The sequence below is a fragment of the Oryza sativa genome, chromosome 3 (assembly GCF_034140825.1).
Source record: "Oryza sativa Japonica Group chromosome 3, ASM3414082v1".
NCBI lineage: Eukaryota > Viridiplantae > Streptophyta > Magnoliopsida > Poales > Poaceae > Oryza > Oryza sativa.
This window is the reverse complement of record NC_089037.1, coordinates 21,297,984-21,325,889: the sequence shown is the minus strand read 5'-3', so window position 1 is coordinate 21,325,889 and position 27,906 is coordinate 21,297,984. Positions and strand designations below refer to the sequence as shown.

The window sequence follows — 27,906 nt, the reverse complement described above, 5'->3', positions numbered from 1 at the left end:
AGGCTGAGGGCGGTCCCGAGCCCGAGGTTGAGGCCGAGGCTGAATCCACCCGAGGACCCGAAGTGGGGGGTGAGAGAGACAGCCGTTCCCTCTTGCGCTTGCGGCGCCCTCGAGGCTTGTCTCGTAGAAGGGGAGCCGAGAGCAGCCCCCAGTCTCGCGGTGGATCCAGCAGTACCCCATTGTCCCGGGGACGGACCGCGGCCTTTTCCTCCCTGACTCCGGCGAGCATGGAGCCACTTCTGCAGGTGCTCGCCGCCGCCGACTCCACCGTACAAGAGGGCTGAACACCCAAATTCAAGCCCTGGCGGAAGAGCGGACGGCCCTGGATGCAGAATAGGCACCGCTCGCCGTAGACCGTGCGCGAGTCGAAGAGGGGCGTCGCACCGTGGATGACATGGTGAGGGTGGGGCGCAAAATGCGCCAAACCCAACTAGCCGAAATCCAGGCGCGCGAGGAGGCGCTGGACTCCGTCATGCGGGAGACAGAGGAGGAGCTGCAGGCAGCGCTGATTGCCTCAAGCGCCCTGGACGAAGCGCTGGGCGACATCCGCCTCCAGTATGAGGCTCACGTCGAGGACTTGGCGAAGAGGGTCAGGGATGCACGCGGCATCCTCGACGCAGCCGCTGCCCATGAGCGGCGGGCATCGGAGGCCAACGCCTCTCTGCGGGCTCGGATGACGGCACTCGAGGCTGAGCGCAAGGCCTTGGATGACCGTGCTCGCTCCGCACAGGAGTTTGAAGCCACGATCCGTCGGCGGATCGAAGTCCTCGATCGGAACCAGCGCGAGCAAAACGCGCGCAGTGAAGAACAGGCGCGGCGGGCCCAGGAGCTGGAGGAGCGAGCGCGCCTGCTAGATCAGCGGGAGTCCACCTTGGCCACTCACGAGAGAACGGCGGCGGAGGTGGAGGCTTCCCTTCGCCTCCGTGAAGAGGCCGCGGCCGAGCGTGACCGGATCACCGCGCGGAAGAGCTACGGCTGCGGGAAGAGGCATGCAGGGAACGGGATGCTGCACTTGCCAAGCGCGAAGCCGAGGTGGGCCGCCGCGAGGTAGCCTCGCGCCGGCTGAGCGAGCAACTCGCGAGACGCGAGGAGGCTGTCGCCGGGCGCGAGGCTCGTCATCTGGAGAGCACCCGCGCTGAGCGCGCGGCGATAGCGGTGAAGGCCTCCGAGCTGGAGGCCCGGGAGAAGGACTTGACAGTGAGCGGGCCGTCCGGCGGCGCGGAGTTGGCGAGCCAGCTTGCCACGGCTCGGAGTACCCTCGCCGACCTGGAGCGCCTGGTGCAGGATGAGGATGGGGAGATTGCGGCCCTCCGCCTCACCAACAAGCTCGGGCCCGGGCAGCTCTCCAACGCAGTCAACCGGCTGGAGCGCGCGGGGCGTCGAGTCGGCATCTCCGCGCGCCGGGATAGCAAGCTTCCGCCCACACAGCCGGCACTCGCGCTTCGGCTGGACGGGCTGGCGGCGGACCTGGAGAGGCTGGAGGAGGAGGTCGGCAAAACCATAAAGTGTTCGTCGGCTTCTTTGGCGCGGGCTGCGGTGGAGCTGGTCCTTACGAGCCACCAAGCGCGCGACCCCGACTTCGAGCCGTGGCGTGCGCTTGAAGATTTTCCCCCATGGACCGAAGCAAGGGCCCGGGTGCAAGTCCGGGAGGCGGCCGACGCGATCGTCTCGAGCTTCGAGGGGTCGGCCCCCCGGTTCACCTCCGGGCTTACCTCAGACGAGGAGAGCGGAAGCGGGGGCGACGACGGCGACGACGACTGGGACGACATCGTTAGTGGCGCCGGTCTCGGGGGGCCGGGCACTCCGTGACCGCTCACGCTTTTTATTCCCTTTTGCTGTGTGCCCGTAGCAGGCACTTTTTGTATTTAGGCCATCGTGCCATCCTGTCTTGTTCTGCAACTGAAAACCCTTTAACTCTTTTGCTTTTTCTATCGGATGCCTGTGACATAGAGAGAAGAAAAAACCAAGGCAGAAATGGATAATTAGACAGCCTGCGATTGATATGCCGTTTTGGCCCCATTCCCCCCCCTCAGGCTTGTTCTAGCGAGAAGGTAAACCCGCGTTCGGTCCACGGAACCTAAGTGGTGATAGGCAAGACCATCGCCCCAAGGGAGCCGCCCAGTGGGACTGGCCAGGCCGAGGCTGCGACGACCAGGGGTCGGGGACGACCGTGTGTAGGCCCTTCCGATCCCCCGGGGTTCGGCACAACCCGGGGCGCGGCCCGCGTTCATGCTCCCTTTCGGCGGTTTTCAGGCCGCTTTACAGCACTTAGGGTTTTAGAATAAACGCGGATTATTCCTTGAGTCGGGACAAGCTAGAGGAAGGGGAGAAAAAACGGCCTTCGCGAAGAAGTAGAAAAAAATCATTGCTTGTGAAAGGAAAAAAGGATATATAGTGGTAGCCCCCGGCCAGTCCCGCACAAACCGAGGGGTTGTGCGGGTGCTGGCCTGAGCGCTAGGAAAGCAAAAAATCTCGATTTTATGGATAGAAACGACGGAGGTGCTCGATATTCCAGGGGTTGGGCAGCTCTGTGCCGTCCTCCGTGGTTAACCGAACGGAGCCTGGCCGGGGCGCTCCGATCACTTTGTATGGTCCTTCCCACATTGGCGAGAGCTTGCTCAGCCCTAGGCGCGACTGAACGTGGCGTAGGACGAGGTCGCTAACTTGTAGTGATCGGGCCCGGACGTGGCGTTGATGGTAGCGTCGCAGGCTTTGTTGGTAGCGCGCGGCGCGGAAGGCCGCTCACCTTCTCCGTTCTGCAAGATAATTGAGATCGTCGCGGCGAAGGTCATCTTGGTTGGCCTCGTTGTACAGTGCGACACGAGGCGAACCCAGGGAAAGCTCGGAGGGTAGGACCGCTTCGGCGCAGTACACCAAGAAAAATGGTGTTTCCCCCGTGGCGCGGCTTGGAGTGGTCCGATTTGCCCACAACACGGCGGGCAACTCCTCAAGCCATGAATCCCCGTGCTTCTTCAGGACATTGTACGTCTTGGTCTTGAGTCCTTTGAGGATTTCGGCGTTGGCTCGCTCGACTTGGCCGTTGCTCTTGGGGTGGGCGGGTGAGGCAAAGCACAATTTGATACCCATGTCGTCACAGTAATCGCCAAACAGCTCACTGGTGAACTGGGTGCCATTGTCTGTAATGACACGATTGGGCACTCTGAATCGAGACGTGATGCCCCTGATGAACTTAAGAGCAGAATGCTTGTCGATTTTGACGACTGGGTAGGCCTCGGGCCACTTGGTGAATTTGTCGATGGCGACGTACAAGTGCTGATACCCGCCTCGAGCCGCCTTGAACGGTCCAAGGATGTCTAGCCCCCAGACTGCGAAAAGCCAAGATAGTGGAATGACTTGTAATGCTTGGGCCGGCTGGTGGGTCTGCTTGGCGTGGAACTGGCATGCCCTGCACCGCTGGACCCATTCTTGGGCATCTTGTAATGCAGTCGGCCAATAAAAACCTTGCCGGAAGGCTTTTCCGACCAAAGTTCGTGAGGCCGAATGGGCTCTGTACTCACCCTGATGGGCGTCGGCTATGAGCTCGATGCCCTGCTCCCGAGAAATGCACTTCAAGAGTATCCCGTTCGCGGCACGCCGGTAGAGGGCCCCCTCTACGAGGATGTACCGCTTGGAGATGCGTGCGAGCTTTTCAGCTTCCGCGCGTTCCTCAGGAAGAGTATTCCCGTCGAGATACGCCCGGATGTCGGTCATCCACACAACCTGACGAGAGGGGTCGGGGTTGACCTCCTCGGGCCCCGAGGGGCGCGGGTCGCCAGGGGTTGGGCCGAAGGGCGCGTCGTTGGGGTCCCTCAAAGGGCTCGGTCGCGCCGATGGTTGCGCAAGCCTTTCTTCGAAAGTCCCCGGGGGGAGTGGGGCTCGTGCCGACGCAACACGCGACAACTCGTCAGCAACCGTGTTGTCGCGTTGGGGCACGTGCCGGAGCTCAAGTCCGTCGAAGTTGCGTTCCATGCGCCGTACCTCGCGGACGTATGCTTCCATTTGCTGGTCGGTGCACTGATATTCTTTGGGTACTTGATTTACGACCAACTGAGAGTCACCTAAGACCAGGAGATGGCGGATGCCCATTCTGGCTGCCGCCCTCAATCCCGCGAGGAGCCCTTCATATTCTGCCATGTTGTTCGTGGCCTGGAAGTCGAGACGAACAACGTATTTAAGGACATCCTCGTTTGGCGAGGTCAACGTGACTCCGGCACCTGCACCTTGAAGGTTGAGGGAGCCGTCGAAATGCATAATCCAGTGCCCGCCGCGAATGTCGGCGTTTGGATCCTCTTATTCTCCAGGGGAGAAGGGGACATCGGATGGAACAGGTTCATCCACCGGGGTCCATTCCGCGATGAAGTCAGCCAGGATTTGACTCTTGATCGCATGCCGCGGTTCGAAGTGCAGATCGAACTCAGCCAGCTCGATGGCCCATTTTACCACCCGTCCAGTACCCTCTCGGTTGTACAAAATTTGGCCAAGAGGGTATGACGTCACTACGGAAACCCGATGCGCTTGGAAGTAATGACGCAACTTCCTCGAGGCCATCAAGACGGCATAAAGCATTTTCTGGGCCTGCGGATACCGGGTTTTCGCATCTCGGAGTGCCTCGCTGACGAAGTAGACGGGCCGCTGCACCTTTCGGCGGGGCCGATTCGTGCTGTCAGGGGCTGGTGACTCGGGGCGCACCTGTTCGGTGGTCCCGGGGGGATCCCGGACTGCCTCGGGATCATCAAGCTCAGGGCCACTTGCCAAAGCCTTCGCTCCTCCCTTGGGGGCCTCGGGGCCCTCCCGGGGGCTGGAAGCTTTGGGCGCTAGACCTTCGGGGGATGAGGGGCCATCGCGAGCCGGAGGGCCCTCTTGTTCGCCTTCCTCACACTCAACTACTGTCACGCCCGGAATTTCTATCCAAAATTCCAAACGCTTACATGTGTGTGAACCCTCGTCCAGGAATCAGCCGAGGCACACAATAACAAATTGATAATAGAGTACAATTATTACTCTAATTAATAAGTGAATAAAATGTCATTACATAGGCAGATAGTTCCTCTCAATCAATAAAGATCTAAGCAGTGAAAAAAAAATAAGATAAACGGCGCAGACGACTCCACTCCACAGGCAGCTTGACCAGGGCTACACCTAATCCTCCACACCATCAGCATCACTGTAGAACTCCTCCTCTAATGAATGATTGCAAGGTGAGTATATGACATACTCAGCAAGCCACGCAGCAAATATGCAAGTGCATAGGATAACAAAGGATGGCATAGTAGGGTTTCATTTGCATAAACAACATTTAATAAACATTTCAGAATTTAATAAAATAGTTAAGTAGTAATTAAACAATATTAATCCAACGCTATACAACATACCCTGTTGCATAGGCCCAACCATTCTGAACAACCATCCCGGCTGCACAGTTCTATCTCCAAACCAGGAATATACCATTCCAAACCAGGAGCTAATCAAATTATTACCAGTTATAGCATCTTTTATTATGGTGAGAAGTGTGAAACTAATCACGAAAGACATTGTTAGACCCGCCCATAACCGCGGGCACGGCTATTCGAATAGTTTTACTCTGGCCAGAGGTGTACCACTGTACCCACAAGACACAGCCCCACAACATGTCACCATGTGCCTCAATACCACCACGGTACCTCGGAAAGGAGCTGTGACAGTACCCCTCGCACAACACAATCCACCACAGTGCACCGTTCCTGGATCATAATCACCCCCTTATAAACAAGGCATGGACTCCCCAGCGACCCTCGTGGGCTTATCTCCGCCACTTCTCAGTCTGGTGCTCCGCAATGAACCATGCTATACAAAAGGTAAAGCCGTTGCCCACGCTGGCTTGTGGTTGGCACGATTAATGTTTCACAACCGAAACTCGTGAACCGGTCCTTAATTGTCATGAGCACGACCATCAAAACCATGTGCTCACAACCCACCATTATCAGGTTTTAGTTGGCAAATTAATTAATTAACCAATCATGATTAACCATCATGAGCTATCATTAAGCCATCATTAAATAATAGTGAGTCATAAGTTATCCCAATAGTGTGCTAATGTTTCTATGCATGGCTAAGCAATCATATCTAATATCTAGCTGAACCAATATATAAAGCTCAACTAGTCAATTTATAATAACCCAAGATATCAAGGAATAAAGTAATCAAGAACAAAAGGGCTATAACAAACAATAGGTTAATTCCACCCCATGACATTCGAAAATAAATGCAATAGTTGAATAGAAACAATAGTCTTTAAACGGGATCAACATGCTCAAAGGGTTGTTTGGGATCTATGTGACTTGCCTTGCTGGCCTTGGAACTCTTCAAATTCTTCTCCTACGAAAACGGACTCTCCGGAAACGTCGGAATCTAAACAGAAAGAAGCAAAACACCAAAACAGCACATAAACAAGCATGAACAGTACATGTGGATATTTTTAACATGTAGATCTCAATTTTAGAAAAATTTAGAGACTTGAACCAACTAAATCCGAGCTAAGATGAATTAGTTACGAATTTTCAAAGATTAAATCGGATTAAATTATTTATTTAGATTTTAATTGAATTATGACGTAATAATGAATTATTTTTAAAAGGAAAAAGGGGTTTATTGCGTCAGCGGCTAGGGTTCGCGGTGGACCGGGTGCACGGCGGCGGCTCACGGAAACGAACGGCCGAGATCGATCCTATCCACAACGAACGGCCAAGATCTAACGGTCTACGACCGGTCTACAACGGACGGCAACGATGACGTCGGCGATGACGTCATCACCGGCGGCGGCTCGGGCGCGCAAGCTCGCTGGCGAACGACGGCGCGACGACGCGAACGGAGGACACCAACACGTAGAGGGCGACGTGGCGAACTCACCGGTGACCAAAACAACGGCGGAAGATCAACGGACGGTGACAGCGTCGAGGAAGAAGCGGCGGCGACCTTCGGCTTGACGACGACGGCGATGTTCCGGCGGTCGACAGCGACGGCGGTGGGGCGGACGAGGTCGGCGACGACTTGGTGACCACGACGGTGACCTCCCCGAGCAGCGACGACGACCGGAGCGACGGCGGCGCACGGCTGCACGGTGCTAGGGCTCTACCGGCGACGAGAGGCGAAGGCGAGGGTGGCGGCGGGTAGCGGCGGGCTTGGGGGTCCTTTTCTAGGGGCAAGGAGGCGACGGCGAAGGCCCACGGCGACCGGCGACGCGAAGGAAGGTCTAGGGTTCGGAGGAGAGAGATCGATCCGAATCGAACTCGAATCCACGGATTTACAAACCGAATTAGCCGACGATTCCATAAGAGAAAAGATAGAGGGGATCCCGGGTATCATTTCCCCTCTATTAATTTCATCGGAAACGGAAAGGGGCGGCCGGATTTGGAAGGAGACGGCGGCGGCGCGGCGCTAGGGCTCGGGCGGCGGGCGGCCAGAGGAAGACGAAGACCTGACAGGCGGGCCCCACCTGTCAGCGTCTGAGGGCGCGCGCATGCGGCTGCTGCGGGCGGACTGGGCCGGCTTGGGCCGGGAAGAGAGAGAGAAGGTTTTGGGCCGACTTTCGGCCCAAGGCCAAAAGAGGATTTTAAAAACCTTTTTCAATTTAAATTATTCATGAAATGCAATTCCATTTATTTAAAATACTTCCTTAGCTCAAATAAATCCCAGAAAAATCTAGGAATTATAGAATTAAGCAAAGTATTTAATGAAATTTTATCTGGCCCCATTTTATATTGGAATTTATTAATTAAAACTAGATCTTCTCTTCTAGGCTTTTAAAATAAATTCTAATAATTCCAATTTAGACAACAATTTATATATTTGGGATTTTTAGGGTGTGACAACTACTAGGGCGGCACTCACCATATGGGGGGTCGCGGCCAAGTAGAGTAGCAATGGTTCCTCTGGTCACGGGGCTACCAAGATGGGGGGGGAAGTGAGGTAAGCTTTCAGCTGATTGAGAGCTTGCTCAGCTTCCTCCGTCCATATAAATGGCCCGGAGCGCTTGAGGAGCTTGAATAGGGGCAGCGCCCTCTCACCCAGCCTCGATATAAATCGACTCAGGGCGGCCATGCATCCAGCGACGCACTGCACATCCCTAAGCTTGCTAGGGGGGGTGCATCCTCTCTATCGCACGTATCTTCTCAGGATTTGCTTCTATGCCTCGGGAAGAGACTAGAAAACCGAGAAGTTTGCCCGCCGGCACACCGAACACACACTTATCGGGGTTCAGCTTTACGCGCGTGGACCTAAGACTATCGAAAGTTTCGGCCAGGTCTTGTAGCAACGTGTCCTGGTGGCGCGTCTTTACCACTAGATCATCGACATACGCCTCTACATTGCGCCCTATCTGATTACTTAAAGTAATACGAGTCATGCGCTGAAAAGTAGGGCCTGCATTCTTCAACCCAAAAGGCATAGTTGTGCAACAAAAGGTGCCCACAGGAGTAATAAAGGCGGTTTTTTCCTCATCTTCCCTAGCCATACGAATCTGATGGTACCCAGAGTATGCATCTAGAAAACACAAAAGTTCGCACCCCGCAGTGGAGTCAACTATTTGATCTATGCGTGGCAGAGGGAAGGGATCTTTGGGGCATGCCTTGTTGAGGTCGGTGTAGTCCATGCACATCCGTAGCTTGCCGTTGGCCTTCGGGACGACCACCGGGTTTGCCAGCCACTCCGGATGGATTACCTCGCGAATGAAATCAGCCTCCAGGAGCCGCGCCACTTCCTCCCTGATGAAGGCCTGCCGCTCCGGGGCTTGATGCCGCACCTTCTGCCGGACAGGTTGCGCATCCGGCCGCACGGCAAGGCAGTGCTCGATCACCTCCTGTCACGTCCTGATAAATTCATCCCGAAATAAAAATCATCCTCTAAAAAGAATAATAGAATTAATTAAAATTCGAAAAGAAATTGGCAAACACTAAAATACGTGCCAGAAAAATTCGAATGTGGTCCAGAGAATTTTTGTTAAATTCTCCTTGGTCTAAAAAGAGCCCTCAAATTTTACATGAATTTTCAGAGCACCGGAAATATTTATTAAGCAACAACAACTATGATCAAAGTTTACTAAAAAGAAAAGCTAAAAATAATCCTCCTTCCTCCCTTTCTGGCCCAAAGTTCTCTCTCTCTCTCGGCCCACGGCCAAAGTCCTCTCTTCCTCCCTCTCTTTCTCTCCCTCTCCTCCTCTCCCTCCTTCTCTTGGGCCTCCTCTCCTTCCCCTCGGCCCAGCTCCCTCCTCCTCCCTCTCTTCCCCAGGCCGCCACTCCCTCTTCTCCTCCTGGGCCGGCCGCCCGGCCCAAGCCACGCCACCCAGCTGCCCCAGCCTCCCGAGCCGCCCCCCCTCACGCGCGCCGCACGCGCGTTGCACGCGCGCTGACCTTGTGGGGCCCACGCGCCGGTCGTCTTCCTCCTCCCGCACGGCCTCCTCCCTCTCCCGTGAACCCTAGCTCCTTTCCTCCCTCAAATCCGTGCGATTTAATCATGGGATTCCAAAATTAAATAGGGGTAATTAATCCCCATTGATTCCTCTTTGATTTCCCCCGTTTTCCCCCTTGAATGGCGCCCCCAATCGCCCGGAACGGCCGCGCCATTCCCGGCCGCCTTCCATGGCCGCCGGCCGTGTTTCCCGTCGCCGTTCCGCCCTCTCCCATGCCCGGCTCCCTCCCCTCACCTATAAAATGGAACCCCCTCCGTGCGTTCTCTTGTTTTAGCCCCTTCCCGAGCTCCCCCGTGGCCGCACCACCTCTCCCCGCCTTCTCCTTTTCTCTCTCCGGCGCCGGTCGGCCTCCAGCCGCCTCTCCCTCCTCGCCCGAGCGCCGTCCGGTCGCGCCGTCGCCGCCCTCGGCCTCGCAGCTGCCTCCTCTCCCCCGGTCAGACCTCCGTTTCGCGGGGAAATCACCGGAGACGCGTCCTCGCCGGCAAAACAGTGGCGTTGCCGCCACTGTACTGCCTCCAGCCGCCCCTGCCGCACCGCTCAGGTGCGGGCCGGCTGCGCCGTCTCCTCCCTCGGCGTCGCCGCGTCGACCTCCACCCCGGCCTACCCTTGGTTTCGCCGGAACGCCGTCGCCCGCGTCGGTCTCGCCCTCCGCCTCGCCGGAGTTCCTTCGGCAACCCCTTCCGTCGTGCCCGTGCGCCGGCCAACGTCGCCATCTCCTCCTCCGGCATCGCAGTGGCAAGGTCGCCCTTGGCCTCGCCTCCCCTTCGACCGAACCCCGCCGGTGTTCGTCGTCGTCGTCATCGTTCCTCCTCGCCGGCTCGTCGTCTCGCGGCGCCGCCTCCATCGTCGGATTCGCAGCGGTGTGTTCCATGCCGTCCTCGTCTCCGTGCAGCTGCTACTAGCTGTCCCTCGTCGCCTCCTCGCCGGCCCCGGTCGTCGTCGTCGTCGTCGTCGTCCTCCCGTCGTTCCTGGTCGTCGTGGCGTTCGTCCCTCCGTCAAGCCGTTCTCGTCCGTCGTCCGCGTCCGTCAAGTGTGCCGCTGCAGCCCCGTCGTCGTCTTCGTCCTCGCCTCCGCGTCGTCAAGCCTTGTGCCGGCCGCGTCTCGCCTTCGTCCAAGGATCGCCGCCGAAGTCGTCCCCTCGCCTTTCGTCTCCGTCGTTCCCGGCCGTCTCCGCCGCGCCCGTTCGTCGTTGTCGTTCCCTCGCCTCATCGCATGGTGGTAAGGATCTCTCCTCTCGCTGCCCCGTCCTCGTCCTTTCGGTGTCGCCCGTGCCCGTTGTGCGGTTGTCGACCCCGGTACCCCTGTACCGGTGTCGGTAGTCGTTCGCTTGTGCGTGTGGTGACCGTGTTAGTGTGCCCGCTCGGTAGCTGCGTGGTTTCCACGTGTGCAGCCCGTGTGGTGTCTAGTGGAGTCCGTTTGTCGGCCACTCGCCTTGGTTGACACACGGGATCTGCTTCCATCGACCCGTGGACCGTCTCTGTGTACCCGGTCCACCGTGGTCCCTTAGGTTGGCATGTGGAGTCCGCATGTCAACAGCGCAGCCTTCCTGTCTTTTCCAGGCTAGCGCTTACACATGTTTTATAGTTGTAAAACCTAATTACAATAATACGCAAATCTCCATGTAACAGCATTAAACTTCGGATGATCATATCTTGGTCATACGAGCTCCGAATCGATCCGTTCAAGTCTCCTAATGTTTGTTATAACCTAAAGAACCCTGTGCTTTCTTTTTATGTATTGTTATTGCTTCTTTATAGGCTTGTAGCTTTGCTTGTGTGCTTCGCGTAGTCTTCGTCGTTCCGGAGGTTCCCGAAGCGTGGTTTGCGGTCGTCGCCGAAGGTTCGGAAGGCCGTTATCTCTGAGCAAGGCAAGTCACATCATCCTTGAGCATATTGAATCCCAGTTTATAAAATTATTTTGATTTAAATTAATGCATTATCACGTTATTTAAATTCCTACGTTATCACTGTTTTATTTAGCCATGCCTATTTACCTTTGTTATGACCTTATTATTATTGCTATTGTTATTATTACCTTGTTCACCCTAGGATAAACAAAACCCCAACTAGTGGGTACTCTATTCATGGTTCCACTAGTATGAATTTAGGTAGATGCTTCGCTGATTAATTAGGCAACATTAGGTGGTTTTATAACTTTAGACTTTGGGAATTCTCATATCATTTGGACACTATGGAATGGTTGGCTTATGTTGGAATTGGACACACACCTCCCCCTCTATTCAAAACCCCTAAAATGGTTTTAGGCTGGGCTCGAGGTGCGTGGTTGGGTTTTGTTAGTCCTACCTCGGGTACTATAAGGATTAAGCTCGGGCCTCTGTTGCAAAGCACTACCGTACTTCCACATGTCTAGTGGGTAAGGCTTAGTTTGTGGCTCAGTCTGGTTATAAACAAAAGTACACGGATGGAGATGGACGAAGTCGGGGGTCGATGGACATCTCTAGGACAAATGAAGGCTACACGAGCTGCGGCCCGGTAGTCGAGATGTCATGGCACAGGGCTGGTGTCCTGCTGCTAGGGGCTCAATCCTGCCTGCCTGTCCCGGAGGTTCCGGCCGTAGGTGGGGTTGGGTCGGTACTCTTGTTTATGGCTAGGATGGGTTGGGAACTATGTCACGTCTTCCGTCCGTATACCGTGGTGGTATGTGGCACGTGGTTACACGTGAGGAAGATGTGTCTTGTGGGTAAAGATGTACACCTCTGATCAGAGTATAACCTATTCGAATAGCCGCGCCCTCGGTTATGGGCAAGCCTAGCAATGTACCCAAGTTAGTGTTTTAATTCTTAAAACCTGCCTAACAACTAAAATGTGGAATGGTTGGCCTGGGTTGGCTTGGGACGAGCTGGGACCTAGGGTCGGGTTGTCAGTTCGGTCTGAATCATCGTAGGCCTTGGGTTAAGGCAGGTTCGTGAGGGTTCACGGCCTTGATTAAATAACACTGTGTAACTCTAGGATCGTCTTTATAAAATGGATTTGGGCAACTAAGTGACTTTTAAATGCTGTTTTCTGCAAAACTTAACCCCTATATTATTACCCCTTGTACCCCCTTGCATTAATCATGCATCTGCCGGTGTGGCTTGCTGAGTACTGTGGTTGTACTCATTCTTGCTCAATCTTCCCCCCCCCCTTCAGTAAGAGAAGCTTTGGAGAAGAAGTCTTAGGTGGAGTCCTGGCTTATACCCCAGTTGAGCGCCTGTGAAGATGGAGTCGTAGGCCCGCTAGTCCGCTGCTATTTATTTTTGATTGTCAGGCCTTAAGTGCCTTTGTAATAATGCAAATATTATCGATATAATAAAGATGTGTCTTTTATATCATGTTTGTGTGGTGTACCCCGGCTTTTCCTGGGACAGGGATTAATACACTAGCGTTCGGGAAAATGTATTTTTCTCGGTCGCGACACCTCCCTGGGGACCCCGGGCATATCTGACGGCTTCCATGCGAAAACGTCAGAATTTGCCCGCGGGAAGGAGACGAGCGCGCCTTCCTATTTGGCGTCCAAGGTTCCGCCAATCTTGGCGGTCTTGGACGGATCGTCGCCAAGGGGCATTTCCTTGACGGGCACCTCGTCAGCCGAGGTGAGGTGCTTCTTGGAAGCGCGGGACGCAGAGGCCTCGGGGGCCTGTGGCTCCGTGGCCACCGCCAGGTTGTCTGCACGCTGCTCCGCGCAGGCGAGGGCAACCTTGACATCACCAAAAATGGTGATGGGACCAGCAGGACCCGGCATCTTCATCTGGAGGTAGGCGTAATGGGTGGCGGCCATGAACTTCACCAACGCGGGTCTGCCTAGAACCGCGTTGTAGGGCAGATTGAGATCCGCCACATCGAAGTCAATCCGCTCGGTGCGGAAGTTGGTGGAGTCACCGAAGGTCACCGGAAGCTCTACGTGGCCAAGCGGCCATGTGTGCCCCGGAGTAACGCCAATGATTAGGAGCGACGGCTGGAGCTTCATCCCCGGGGCTTTGAGCACGTCAAAGGCAGCCGGGGAGATGATGCTCAGACTGGCCCCGCCATCCACCAGCACACGCTTCATCTTGACGTTGTAGATGGTCGGGGAGACCACCAGGGCCAACTTTCCCCCCCGAGCGAGCATCGTCGGATGGTCGCTCTGGTCGAATGTGAGCTTCACCTCTGACCAGCGCGCCTTCCGGACCACCTCATGCGTGGGAACAGTGGCCAGAAGCTCTCGTCTCATGGCCTTGAAGCTTCGGCGAGAGGTGTGAGTGCAAGCCCCCCCGTCGAGCGTGGCGACGGTCCCCTGAGGTATCTAGAAATCCAGATCCTCACTGTCTCCGCCATCATCGGCGGGGGCCTTGTTCTTGGCCTCCTCTCACCGGTCGCCGGTCGAGGTCGCGGGGGCTTTGCCCTCCCGTCGACCCTGCCGCTTCTCCTCATCAGCCTTTCGAAACCACTCGGCCAAATTCCTGACCGAGCGGCAGTCGGCGAGACTGTGGCGGTAGGTGTTGTGTACCGAACACCACTTGTCCGCCAACCGGCCCTCGCCATAGGGAACGGTGAGGCTCGGCTTATCGCCGGTGGCCTTTCCTTTGCGCGGGGCCTGCGTGAGCCCGTCTGCTGCAAGGACATGGCCCTCGTCATCGGAGCGGGCTGGTTTCCTTTTGCCTCTCCTATCTCGCCGCTTAGAGCGGGGGGCAGACTCGGGGGTAGCCGCGGCCGCCGCACCGGTGCTGGGAGAGTTCCAGGCCCACGCCTCCTCCTTCCGGGCCACCTTGTCTGCCAGCCCGAAAAGCTCGGCAGTGGTCTCGGGCTCCTTGGAGGCGATCTTCTCCAGCATACGATTATGTCGCACGCTGTTCCAGAATGCATATACAACCGCGTGGGCTGGAATGCACGGAATAGTGTTGCGGACCTGACAGAAGCATTGTATGTACGAATGGAGGGACTCGTCATCCTTCCGCCGTATAGCGTGTAGGTCCGCCTCTTCCCCCGGGCGGGGATACGTGCCCTAGAAGTTCGTGATGAACTGCTGGCATAGGTCCTCCCAGGAGTGAATGGAGTCGGGGGCTGGGTCATCAATCAGCCACGCACCTGACCCTTGAGGGCCATGGGAAAGTAATTCGCCATGACCCGGTCGTCACCCCCTGCCGCCATGATAACCGTGGTGTAGATCTGGAGGAACTCGGAGGGATTGATGCTACCATCATACTTCTCCGTAAGGTTGGGGCGAAACTTCGGGGGCCACCGGACATTCCGGAGACTCGCCACGAAGGCCCTACAACCCGTCCCCCCAGGGGTGAGTGTGGGAGGAGGGCCGCCTCGTGAAGAGGAGCGTGGCGCTCCAGATGAGGAGGCGCCTTCCCCCATACGGGCAGCTCGGCGCTCGTCCCGGCGTCGCTCGATGTTTACTCGAGCGTCCTGCGTCCCGTAGAGGCCGTCATGATGCCTTCGGCTTCCCGAGGCCCCCGACGATGTTGGAACCGTGGACCGCCTCGAGATCGTGGCCGATCGACGAGCCCTTCTCCTCGCCGACGAGGAGAGGGTGACCGAGGTACGTGATGTACCAGTGGCAGTGGATCGGCCACCCGTAGCCAACTACCGCTGGGCAGCAGTGACCAAGTTGGCCACGTCGTCCAGCCAGCGCTGAACAGGAGTCTCCGGCTCCGGGTTTACCGGGGGATGCCGTAGAAGGGTGCCTGCTGCCTGAAGCGCGCCTTGGGGTGAACCGCCGTCTCCATAGTCGAGTCGGCGGCGTGCCCTGACGCGTCGCGGTCTCCCTCCGCCAGGGGGCGGAGAGAGAGCCGAACCACCCGAACGAGTGGGATCCTCCCTCCGCGAAGGTTCGCGGCGGGGAGGGGTTCGAGAACCATGGCGACGGTGACGAGGACCTCGGCTCTCGCCGGAATCCCCACTCCTGGACGGGGTGGGGGTAAATGCCACCGCCTCCTCCTCTACTTCCAGGACCTTGACCATGGTCGGCTAAGGCCTGGAGAAACTTGGGACGGAAGAAAACAACTTCCTCTCGGAACGCGCAACCGCCCCCTACCTGGTGCGCCAGCTGTCGAGGGATGGCCCCCCGATAGCGGGAGGTCGTGAGACCCCCCCTTTCGTGAGTTCGGCCGGGGGCGGAGGCCCGCCTCTCGGAAATCACTCGCTCGTCCCTAAGATTACCGGCAAGCTTGCACGTAGTGGGATTATACAGGTTTGGGCCGCTATAGAGCGTAACACCCTACTCCTGTGTTTGGGATTATTGATGAGTTTTACAAGGGTTTCTTCCCCCCAGAGAGCGCACCTGCTCCTTCTCCTCTCGAGCTCAGGTTTTCTGGGAGTCGTCCCCCTATCTCAATGGGCAGGGTCCTCCTTTTATAGCTTAAGGGGATACCACATGTGCCGCCTCTACCTACCCTCCACCGGGGGGGAACCCCACTCCACTTTTTGGGCTTTAAACCGGGCCTTCTCCCGAAGCTAAGCAATAACCGATTCTCGAGTGGAACCCGGCGCCGTCCCCTGCCTGACGCGGGGGATAGCCCTGTCATTCCCTCATAAATGAACAATGACACGCAACAGCCCTTCCTCGAGCGGCGCTCGGATGTGACGGGTCATACCCACCCCCACTCCACTGGGGACAAGGGCGACGTGAGGACATGATTGCCCTATCCATCGGATGTGACGGAGACGGGCCGGTCACAGACCGGTCACATCCGATGGACAAGGGTTCGTAAGGCACGCCGCACGTCTGCCCTTACCGCATTAAATGCGGTGAGGGACAGTTGGGGCATCGCACATTTATGGCTGTTCAGCCTGTGCTCCCCTCTTGCTCTCTCCCTCTGCCACGTGGTGACCGGGTGAGGGCCTCGGGGCGAAGCCGCGGAAGAGCCTGAGGGGTGACGTCATGCCCCGAGCCCCCCCCCCCCCCCGGCGCTTCCACGACTCGCGTGACGCGCGAGCGGGGCCAACCTGCAGAGTCATGTGACCGGAGGGAAAGTAATTCCCCTCTACTTCACATACCCCCATGCCCATATCTCCGACAAGATCCATACCCGAACTCTTCCGAAGACTTCCGGACTCATGATTTCTACTCTATTCCTATTCCACTAGCTTAATACTACTAAACTAAACTTGAGAGAATATGAGAGAGCTTTGCTTGAGGTGTGTGAGTGAAGTGAGGATGAGAGCTCTTTTTATAACTTGAGAATGACGGTTGCGACGGTTGGAAAGGTCGGTAATACCCACCAACCATCATTGGGGAGTCATCTCAGCCATCCAGGAGAACCCTGGATCGAGTGGCGCTGCGGGGGGTTTGGCCAAACCATGGGCTGGGTCGACCTGGCCCAAAATCGGCAGGTGGCCTCCTCCTTTGCTCTCTTTCACAGACTTGTGAATTTTGGCCCAATTCATCATGTCAATTCTGAGTTCTTGGCCCATTCATGCATAAGACTGATTCTCGACATCGTCCGATTGATTTATCGTTTGAGTTGATGTCGATTCTCCTCCACTTTATGGTTATTCTCTGCAAAAGGTTAGTGAACCTAATACTAGTGGAATATTATTATTCTAACATGTATATGCATTGCAAGCATTACTAGTTCTCCTCTATTTTGGTAATATTGACGGTCGAAACTGATCGATAACCACCGTCAACAGGTGGCATGTGCATGGCAATCCAGTTAGCATTTTCTTTTTTTAAAAAAAAAGTGGTGGGACCCACATGTCATAGCTTCTCTTCCCTCTCTTTCTCTCGTGTCGTCGAGCATGACCGCAAGTCGAGCGGCGGGCAAAGGCGGGCACGCGGTGGGTGGCGGCGCGAGACGCGGAGGTGGGAGCGGCGAACTCCAGGAGGGAGCCAGAGTGGGGGGCCCGGAGGCGGAGCGAAGGCCAGACGGCGTTGCCGACAGCCCATAGGTGGGAGCTGCCCCCGTCTGATCTCCCTTCCCTCCAACCCCCATGGTGACGCCGCCACCCCTTCCATCGCCACCGCATCATCCTCCCAGACGACTTCTTTTTGTCCGCCTCCATCTCCTCCCCTTCCCCATCCACCTCCACTCCCCCTCCCCCTCCCCCATCCCCTCTACCACCCCGCGCGCCACCTTCTGCACCTCCTCCCTCCCTCCTGCCTCCATCCCCTCCTCCTTCGTTTCCGTCTCCGCCTCCTCCAACTCCCTCCACCACCACCCACTCCCTCTCGGCATCCTTCGTCTCCGCCTCATTCCGGCTCCCTCTCGGAGTTCACTGCTCCCACCATTTGCGCGCCGCCGTGGACGGTCACGGCGTGACCACCTCCCATAGAACACATCCACGTCCCCCTCGCAGACGACGTGGACCTCCGATCACAATGGGGGCAAGGAGATCTAGAGGCGGATGCGCAGGTGGTGTGATGAGGACGGCGAGGATAAAGAGGAGGAGGAGAAGTGGCGCTCGACCTCCCCTGCGGACAGCGCCGGCCGGCCCGCCCTTGGCTTCTCTCCGCCGCCGCCGCCGCTGTAGATAGAGATGGAGGAAGGAGGTACAAAAAAAAGAGAGGAGATATAAAGACTGACATATGGGTTCATTACTTTTTAAAATATTTTTTCCACGCTGAAATGCCACGCCAGCAAGTCTATCCCAAAACCGCCTACAATAGTGCTAGGGGGTAATTTGTCTAGTTTGTATAGCTAAGGGTGTCAAATGTTTGTTTTTTGAGTTCCAGGGGTAATTCGATCGACCACGATAGTTCAAGGGAATTCGTACTTTTCCTTCTCTTTTTATGGGAAAAGTCCGAATTACAGCCCCTACACTTTTTGGTGAGTACGAATTACCCCCCCTAAACCCGAAAACAATAGCAGCTTTGCAAGCGGTTTTGATCCTATGTGGCAGTCCAGTCAGCAATTCTTTTATTAAAAATCAATGGGACCGGCCACCTGTCATACTTCTCTTCTCACTATCTATTTCCCCTCTCACACCTTTCTCTCTCTCATCAGATGCCGTGGAGGAGGCACGCCAGCGGGTGCATGCATCTCGTTGCGGAGGCCGAGGAAGAGCCGCGTGCCGGCAGCCCCGAGTTGCCTCCACCCCCGCCCCCGTCGACCGCTGCCCTTGGCTCCCCCTCCACCGCCCCGATTGCCTCTGCCACCGCCCCGGCCCATTGGTCACTGTCCTCGGCTCCGGCTTCGCATCCCGACTGCCTCCACCCCTGCCAATGACGGTGGCTCCCTCTCCACCGCACCAACTACCTCTACCCCTCCCCCGTCAGCCACCGTCGTCGACTACCCCTTCTGCGCCTAAAGCTGCCCTCCCCCCTCTGCATCTGCCTGCCGCCTCCCCCTCCGCCACCCTAATTGCCTCCACCCTCGCCGATGACGGCAGCTCCCCATCCGTCACCCCGACTACCTATGCCCTCGACGCCGATGGCAGCTCCCCCTCCACCGCCTTGACTGCCTCCGCCCCACCCCCCGTCAACCACCGTAGAGGAGGTGCGCCAGCGGCTGCGTCGTCTCGCGGCGGAGGCCGAGGACAAGCCGCACGCCGGCGGCCGTGGATTGCCTCTGCTCGTCCGACTCCCTCTTTGGCGTTCCCCCTCTTAGTGAAAGAGAGAGATGGAGGTAAGGGGAGAAAGAGAGAGAGAGGGGACTAGGGAGAAAGTGGGGGTGGAAAAATTTTCAAAGGATCCAAGACACATCGGAGTTGGAGTGTGAGTTGTACATTTTTTTGCTCGAGAGAGGGTGAAACTATCAGGTGAGGCTCATCGATTCTTTTTTGGAAAAAATACGAATTACCCCCCGAACTATTGCGATCGTACAAATTACCCCCTCCCCAACCACAAAACTAGACATATTAAACCTCAAACTATTGAAACCAGACAAATTACCCCCCCTGACTCAATCTGGAGCGGTTTTGATCCAACGTGGCATACATGTGGCACCAACGTGGAAATCCAATCAGCAAAAAAAAAAAATATAGGGCCCACAAGTCACTTCTATCTGTGTGTGCTGTTGGCGTTGGAACTTGGACATGAGCAGCTGGGCGAGCGGCGGCAGCGCAGCAAGGATTGGAACTGGTCGGCGGCGAGCGGCAGTGGGCGCGCTAGGCGAGTGGTGGCGGGAGCGGCGACGGGCGCAGCTAGGCGAGCGGTGGCGGGAACGGCAGGGAGGGAGAATCGGTCCTCGGTCTCTCTCTTCCCAGTTGCTCTCTCTCTCTCTCGTGCAAGCACTTGGGCAGGTGGTGGCGTACAGGCGGTGGGCGGTGGCGCACGGGGACGGGCGGGGAAAGACTGGCGGTCGAAGCGCGGGGACGAGTGATGGGTAGAGGAGCATAGGGACGTGCGGTGGACAGCGGCGTGCGGTGATCGCGCGGTCCATCACAACCAGGAGGCAGTGCCGATTGCGGCGGTGATGATGAGGAGGAGGAGCCCGCGACAGCGCCGCGCGGTAGAAGCTCGAAGACAACGACGCTCTCGAGCGAGCGATGGCGCTCACCGGCTCATGCGGCTCCCAGACGGTGTGACGGGATTGCGCGAGATTTCGCCACCCGCCCGCACGCAGCCAAGCCACCATCAGCTTGCTGCTTGCCGCCCACCGCGCTCCCGATTGGCCTTCGCCTCCGTCGCCGACCACCGCCGCCCTCGGCCCCCCTTTGCCACCCCCAACTGGCTCTGCCCCCTGCGTGCCGCCATCCTCAGCTTGCCGCTGCCGGTGGGGATGGAGGGGAGGGGAGGGAGAAGAGAGATAGATTTGGAAAGAGAGAGAAGAGAGAGACAGAGAGGGTGAAAACTGACATGTGGGGCCCACCATTTTTTAAAAAATGCTGACTGGACTGCTACGTAGGATCAAAACCACCGCGGATTGAGTCGGTGGGTTATTTGTCCGGTTTGTATAGTTTGGGGTGAAAATGTCTGGTTTTGTGGTTTAAGGGTGTAATTCGATCGACTTTTATAGTTAAGGGGGGTAATTCATACTTTTTCCTTCTTTTTTAAAAAAAATGCTGACTAGAGTGCCACGTATTGATAGTTGAGGGCGAAATATATTTGGTTTTTGGATTTTAGGGGTAATTCATACTCACCTAATAGTTTAGGGGGTGTGATTCAGATCTATCTTTTTTTATTACTATGTGTGAAAAGAGTAAAAAATAAATTATTTTGGAACGGAAGGAGCAAGCCAGCAACGTCTCTTGTTGAGTCTCACGTGGTATAGACCCACGCTTTGACCACAAATATCAGAGCAGGTACAATAGCGGAATATAAGCTAGCTATAAACATATTTCGAGAAGATAAAAGATGAGAGAGAAAAGCAACAGGCTACATATTTGTAGCCAGCTGCAGCACGGATTTTAAGATATATGTGTGACAGGTAAGACCAGATATTAATTGTGTAGTATATGTTTATAGGTAACTATTGTATGAATTGGCTATTAAATTGACTAGATGTTTTGGACCCGACAGCTGGCTATTCGATAAATGTCTTTTCTCATACGGAACAGAAAAGCCCTAGGAGTACAAGGCAACAAGTACCACTCAAATATATAAAGTAATTTTTGTTACTAGCAATACCCATTTAAGGAAGCTCACATCAATAATGGCTTGAGAGTTGAGACGAAGTACCTACAATCTCGCACTTGTCCACACTAGGACAGGAGTACTAGCAGTAGTCCCCACTCACACAGTCACACACATCCGCCCCCCATTTTCCTTTCCTCCTCCTCGGTTCCTTCCTCCTCACACTTCACCAAAACCCCAACCAAACCAATTTTCCGCAGCCGCAATGGCCGGCACCGAAGAGCTCCTGGTCCAAGAATCCACCGTCCCGATCGTCTCCGACGGCGACCCTTCCCGCCCCGCCGTCCGATCGGCCCACTTCCTCCTCCCCCGCGCGGCCGCCGGTGGCCGGCCCCCGCCCCTGCCCTCCTCCCCGCTCTGCAGTGGCGGCCCCGTTCCTGACCACCACGGCCTCCTCCGGGTGGTGGAGTTCAAGGGCTGGGCTGGCTCCCCTGGCCTGTGGAGGCAGTGGGTCGACAGGCTCCGCCCGCGCCACGAGCCCCTGTGGCGGAGTGTTGGCATCTTGGATGCCATTCTCGCCACGGCTTACCGGGTACGCCGCGACGAGGGCACGCTGCTCCAGCTCGCCGCGTTCTGGTCCGCAGACACCAACACGTTCATGTTCCCGTGGGGCGAGGCCACGGTGACGCTGGAGGACATGACCGTGCTCGCCGGCCTGCCGCTCTTTGGCAAGCCCGTGCGGGCGCGCCTGCCGGACGCTCTTGTCGGGGACGTGGACGCGCTCATGGCCGTTCGGAGCGCCCTGCACCGGAGCAAGTACAAGAAGCCCTCCTATCCTGGGTGGGTGCAGTACTTTCTTAAGCGCCAGGAGGAGGAGGACGACGAGACGGCCGCCAGCGCCGGCGCCGACCTGATCGAGCACGGGGCGTTTCTGGCCATGTGGCTGTCGCTCTTCGTCTTCGCGGCACCGCCGTTCGACGTGGTTGGGCCTCAGGTGTTCCCCATCGCCGCCCTGCTAGCGCGGGGCATCCGCGTGGCGCTCGCGCCCGCCGCGCTCGCCGGCATCTACGGCGACCTCTCCGCGCTCAAGCGCTTCTTGGACTTGCGCGACAGGGAGGAGGAGGCGCTCCAGGTGACGGCGCCGATGCACATTCTCCACCTCTGGGTCTGGGAGCGCTTCCCTCAGCTCCGCCCTGCCATGGCGACCACCACCATCCCTGCAACCACTGATGCTTGCCGTGTGCCAATGGCTGCTCGGTGGCACGGCGTCCACAAGGCGCTGGACCCCCAGTTTGTTCATGGCGTGTTCATGTCACCGGACAAGTTTGAGTGGAGGCCATACGGGAGTCGCAGCATTGCTCTGCCACCCAAGGAAGCTAAGGCTGGCACTTGGGTTGTCCAGGATGTAATGACAAGTAATACGCTGTTATCCTTTACGCGATGTTTGCGCCAATGTGAGCTCGTCGGCATGGGCTGCATTGAGCAATACATCCGCATCGTGTTGCAAGGCAGTTTGGCTTTGATCAGGATGTGCCTGGGACGATTGCTCGCGCTAACTCAAACTGGAAGGTGGCATGGAGAACATATACGTTTGGCTATCGAAAGTTTGCATTGGTTGTTCCACACTATAAGCTTGGGGTGACACTGGAGTATGCGCGATGGTGGGAGCCATATTCGTTGGCTTGCTCTACTGATGTTTCTAACTATGCAAACACAAGAGAACCCCATTCCCTTTTTATTCCAATGAAAAGAAACACTGAAGAGCTTTCTGGGGCTAATTCTTGCAAAAAGCAGCATGTTGACACCAGTGTGCCTTTACCTGGTACCATGGAGGATCCACTGGATGAGATTCCTCTGATTGAGAGGCTAAACAATATAATTATGGTACAATGTGCTAGGCAAGAGCAAATCGCAGACGTTGTGAAGTATTCTGTCCCAGAGTTCATCAGAGGGAAGGATAACAGTATGATTGTGCAACAAGATGCTGAGCAATACTTATCTGATTCAATGAGAGTCTTGGATAGTTCAGCTGATGAATCATTTTGTGGGTCAGTCACCAAAATGGAACAACACATATCTCTCCTACAAAGTAAACAGAAAGCACAAGACCATGCCAGTGCCTATGAGGCAAACAATTTCAACTCTGGACAAGTAATGATACATCATGGCGTTGAGAGTGCAGCTAGTACTGGCAGTAATGAAGCCATTGAAGCTGCAACAACAGCTGGCATGCTGCCAACACCTGAAGACATTCTAGTGACAAGTGATGAAGTTATGATGGAACGCAATTGTGGTTATGAGCTTGATGCTGTCCTGCTGGGTGCTGCTCCCCAACAGCAATCAACTGAAGATATGGGAACATGCATGTTTGCATTAGAGAGAGATAATAGAGCCAAGACAGACAAGGATGAATTAGCATCTTTGAAAGGTACTGAAAAAGAAAATGAAGATGATTCAACATCAAATCAAGCAACAGCAGGTTCTCTTATAGAAGATTGCATAGAAATCAGCAGAAAGAACTCAGGTATAATAATTCCAATAACAGTTTGGATATCTTAATCTGTGTTACCATGTATAGTAACGCAAACAGGATACAAGTTGATATTTGCTATTTTTTGCCGGGTCGGCGGAATGACGCCGACCAAATTTCATTAAGATGAAAGAAGAGTTACCAGTATTACACGACATTACACGATATTTGCTAATGCATCCCTGTTTTTTTGAGCAGAAGCTAATGCATCCCTGTTATCTCTTTCTTGTAGGAAACAATGGCATTTCTTCTGATATTCTTGTAAATGCAAGTACTGAATTGGTCAGGACAAAAGTTTCTACAAAAACGCTGTACTATCTTACTAAAATTTGGTTGCTGAAAAATGCTCATGAAAGAGATGCAAGTGACATGAATAGAGATCATGGAGTTTACCAGCCAAGGAGGGAAGTTGGGACGAGGGAAATGATTGAGAAATCGTTTGCAGCTCGAGAAGCCCAAAAGGTTGAGTTGGAAAGAGTAATCAAACATCTGAAGGAACAATTGAGGGATAGGAACCCTTCAAAACTTGATGTATAACTTCAGTGATGGTCGTACTTTTGAACTCCTGATATTATTTGTACAGTTATAATAGGCTGTAGCAGTCTTGCTAGTGAAAATGGGATCATAATTAAATAGCCTGTGGAAGGCCAGTAATGAAGAAACTGCAGCTAGCACTCAGTAGTCAGTCCCAGTAATATATTTCTTTCCTTTCTAATTTTTTTAGCAAGACATGACTGAACACTATGGATAATGGATCCATTTTAATTACCAAGTTCTTGTTTTGCCATTTTGTGCATGAAGAGAGAAATTGCTGAGGCATAGCAAATTCTCTATTTAATGATTACATGACAGATGATATTGTTGTGGTATTCTCGATATTGCTCCTGCTGGCTGCTATTTTTCCTTAAATAAATGTAACTAACTTAAGTGCTCTAACTAATACTACATCCGTCCCAAAATATAGCAACTTTTAGTTATGAATCTAGACACATAGTTGTTCAGATTCATAGCTAGAAAATGCTTATATTTTGGGACGGATGTAGTATTAGTTAGAGCACTTTAAAATTAAGTGTTATAATAAACTTGACTTCAAATAGACTTCTTTCCAAAATAAAAGTATTTTCTTAGTATCAATTTAATTTGAGATTCGTTCGTCCTTAAAACAGAGGATAGGATTGATTTATCAGCTTGACAAGACATAAATGCATCATATATACTCCCTCCGTCCCATAATATAAGAGATTTTGGAGGGATGTGAAATATATATTATGGGACGGAGTGAGTATGTTAATGTATACTAGTACATCAAATATCATGATATATATATATATATATATATATATATATATATATATATATATATATATATATATATATATATATATATATATATATATATATATATGTGTGTGTATATATGTGTCTGTCTGTCTGTCTGTCTATCTATCTATCTATACACACACACACAGCGCCACAGACGCGCTACGGAATTAGTAGCGCTCCTCCTCTTGGTTTTGCGTTTTCTACTAGTCCACCTCCTATCTCTTTCCTCTGTTTTGTTCCCACCCCTCTCCTATCTCGAGTTAAAAAATTACCGGCTACCTCACAGAGCACCGCATTTCCGGTTTTTTTGGTTTTTCCTCGCTGACGTGCCAAAGTACTTCCTTCTTCTTGTCTCCACGTGGCCTTCAATATCGGTTCCCACCATAAGTAAAAAAAATTACTGAGTAAAAAAGTTACTAGAGTAAAAAAATCATGTCTATCTTTGCATGGAGTAAAATTTTTACTCCCGTAATTACTGAGCAAAGTCAGGGCTCGATAATAGTAGGAGTATAGTAAATTTTTCACTCCTGTAAATCTTTTGCATTACTCTCAATTTGTTTGCAGTAATATTTTTATTACATCAATTTTTGTAGTTATTTTTGTTAGTAATAAATTTGCTTAATCATTCCATATTGAAAAATGTGTGTAAAAATGTTCAGTCATTAAAATACGAGTATCATGTTCCTTTTACGTGCATATTAACACATACAATCAAGATTATGATGCATATTATTTTTACATTCACTCATCCATATCAATCATTAAAAAAAATCTCCCGGGTAAGAAACTACATAACATACAAGGAGGAGAAAAAATACACATATCCCATGATTATATATACAAGTGAATATATGTATATAAAATTTCAATTATTGCAATACGTGGATAGCAGTTTTTTTTTACCACGGACTTTATTACTATTAAAAATCAAAATCTCACCGGGTCAAAAACTTACACAGATGAAATATCAATAGTTATTTTTTTACTGATAGACATGAGTACAGAGAGGTCTATTGACCACGACGTAGTATGATAGAATTGAACCATTAAAAACAGTAGTTATGTTTTTACTCCACTGTCAACTGTTATAGGAGGGAAAATATGTGGTGTAAATTATATGTGTAGTGGAAATCTAAAAACTACTATTAGCTTGAAAAATAGACATTTAAGATTTGTCTATGTTATCATGAGTAAAAATTTTACTCGCAAATTTACTCATGAGTAAAATTTTTATTGGCAGTTAAACTTTTACTCATAGTGACGTGGACGAATCTCATATATCTATTTTTCGATTCAATAACAGTTTCCAGGCTTTTATTGTATATGTGGTTTGCATTACATATTTTTCAGTCTACATGTATAGTGAATCACATCACATGTATAAAAAGGGTTACACGTAATAAAATTTTTTACTCCACTGTGTTGAATCACATGTATACACACGGGAAGAACGAAGGCATAGATGGCTCTCAGTGGCGTTCAGATCGAGAAAGCAAAACCAGCGGCTGTGGAGCTGTCTTCCTCTGTTCCCAAACAGAGAAGAAGATGAGCAAGGCAGACCTAGTCAACGCGGTGATGAGCGAGGAGGCGACGGCGCCGGTCTCAGCACCGTGAGCATCCCTATCGCTCCAGCGCTGCGAGCAGACCAGATGCCCCTTTCTCTCCCAAGCAGGAAACAACGCCGGTGGCGAGGAGGTGGATGTGGATGGCACAGATGAAGGCGGGCATGGACTGGATGGGTCCTGGCGGCGGAGACTAGAGACAGAGGCGGTAGGAGCTCCAATCCCAGCTCAGCCATGAGCAGTTGTCGGCGTCCAATCAAGAGCAGGGCTCGGTGGGGGACTTGTCCCATTTGGAGGGGCAATGCGCGGATGTGCACGCCGACGACCGTGCGGGGCTGCGTCGGAGGAAGGTGACGCCGACGATCAGGATAGGCTTCCTCTGCGCATTCTGTTGATGCCGGCGTCGCCCATCGCAACACGGGTGAGGAGTCAGATCCGGCGGTGCGCCGTCTCCGTTCACGAGCTGCCGCCTAGGCTCACTCTCTCGGAGCAAGCCACGTCGCCGGTGTAGGGAGACGTTGTCGCCCCGGTGGCCGATGAGGCTGCCGGCTGCCCCTAGATCCGGAAAAAAAAGGATTGAGATTGGAGAGTGAATGGGACAGGTTGGACTAAGCAAGTCTCCTCTCTAGCCATGAGCCTGGAGCGACGCCACCATAGACGTAGGGCCTGTACCATACAGCTCCAACTCCTAAATATAACTCCAGTAGTTGAGTTTGGAGTGGAGTTGTGGAGCTGCCTAAACCCAGCTCCACAACTCCAGTATATTTTGTGAGAGAGCTTCATCCAACTCCACTCCTAGTTTTGGTGGAGCTGTAACTGTTTGGCTGAGCTCTAGCTCTAGGAGGGGTGGAGCTGGAGCTAGAGCTGTGCCAAACAGGCCCGTAGAACACCGGCGGTTTAGGCGGAAAGCGGAGTAGCCGGAGGCCACTGCCGGTCAGATTCCGTGAGCACTGCCTGCTCCACGCCAGCCAGTCCCCGTCTAGTGCCCGGATGCGCCATCGATCGCCGGCTCGCCGCCTGCATATTGGAGGTTTCCGTCAGCCGTCGTTGCCTGCTCACTGGAGGCCTCCTTGTCGATGTCAATGGTGTCGCTCCTCTCATCGCTGCCGTGGATGCAAATTGCTAGATCCGAAAAATTAGGATGAGGAATGAGAGAGAGAATAGGGAATGATTGATCAGCACTAGCAACTAATATAAATAGACGTGTATCATTAAAAACATTACTTATAGGAAGATGAGCAGGATGTGTGAGTGGGAGAGTTAGTGTAGGGGTAAAAATTTTATCCATGCAAATAGTGGGTGTGGTTGGGTGGTGTGAGGAGTGCCATTTAGTTAAATGGCACGTTATATATATATATATATATATATATATATATATATATATATATATATATATATATATATATATATATATATATATATATATATATATATATATATATATATATATATATATACACACACACACACACACATATATATCTTCTCTGTTTGGGAACAGAGGAAGACAGCTCCACAGCCGCTGGTTTTGCTTTCTCGATCTTAACGCCACTGTGTATACATGTGATTCATCACAGGAGTAAAAATTTTTTCTCTTTTCTGAAAAAATA

At 53.5% G+C, this 27,906-nt stretch overlaps 3 protein-coding genes across 3 annotated transcripts; all 3 read left to right on the top strand.

The window, feature by feature from the left end:
- The first annotated feature begins 394 nt into the window (after nt 1–394).
- Nucleotides 395–1,809, top strand: LOC136355654 (uncharacterized). The gene is made up of 2 exons (XM_066308485.1): nt 395–944; nt 1,028–1,809. Exons 1-2 carry the CDS (start codon nt 395–397, stop codon nt 1,807–1,809), a joined length of 1,332 nt encoding a protein of 443 aa, XP_066164582.1.
- A 6,877-nt stretch (nt 1,810–8,686) lies between these two features.
- On the top strand, nt 8,687–11,505 carry LOC136355653 (uncharacterized). The gene is made up of 3 exons (XM_066308484.1): nt 8,687–8,818; nt 9,717–10,660; nt 11,200–11,505. The coding sequence occupies exons 1-3, from the start codon at nt 8,687–8,689 to the stop codon at nt 11,228–11,230; spliced, it is 1,107 nt and encodes a 368-aa protein (XP_066164581.1). The 3' UTR covers nt 11,231–11,505.
- Nucleotides 11,506–21,102: 9,597 nt separating this feature from the next.
- On the top strand, nt 21,103–24,198 carry LOC9267012 (serine/threonine-protein phosphatase 7 long form homolog). Its single transcript, XM_015773653.3, has 2 exons — nt 21,103–23,405; nt 23,644–24,198. The coding sequence occupies exon 1, from the start codon at nt 21,147–21,149 to the stop codon at nt 22,521–22,523; it is 1,377 nt and encodes a 458-aa protein (XP_015629139.1). The 5' UTR covers nt 21,103–21,146; the 3' UTR covers nt 22,524–23,405; nt 23,644–24,198.
- The last annotated feature ends 3,708 nt before the right edge of the window (nt 24,199–27,906 follow it).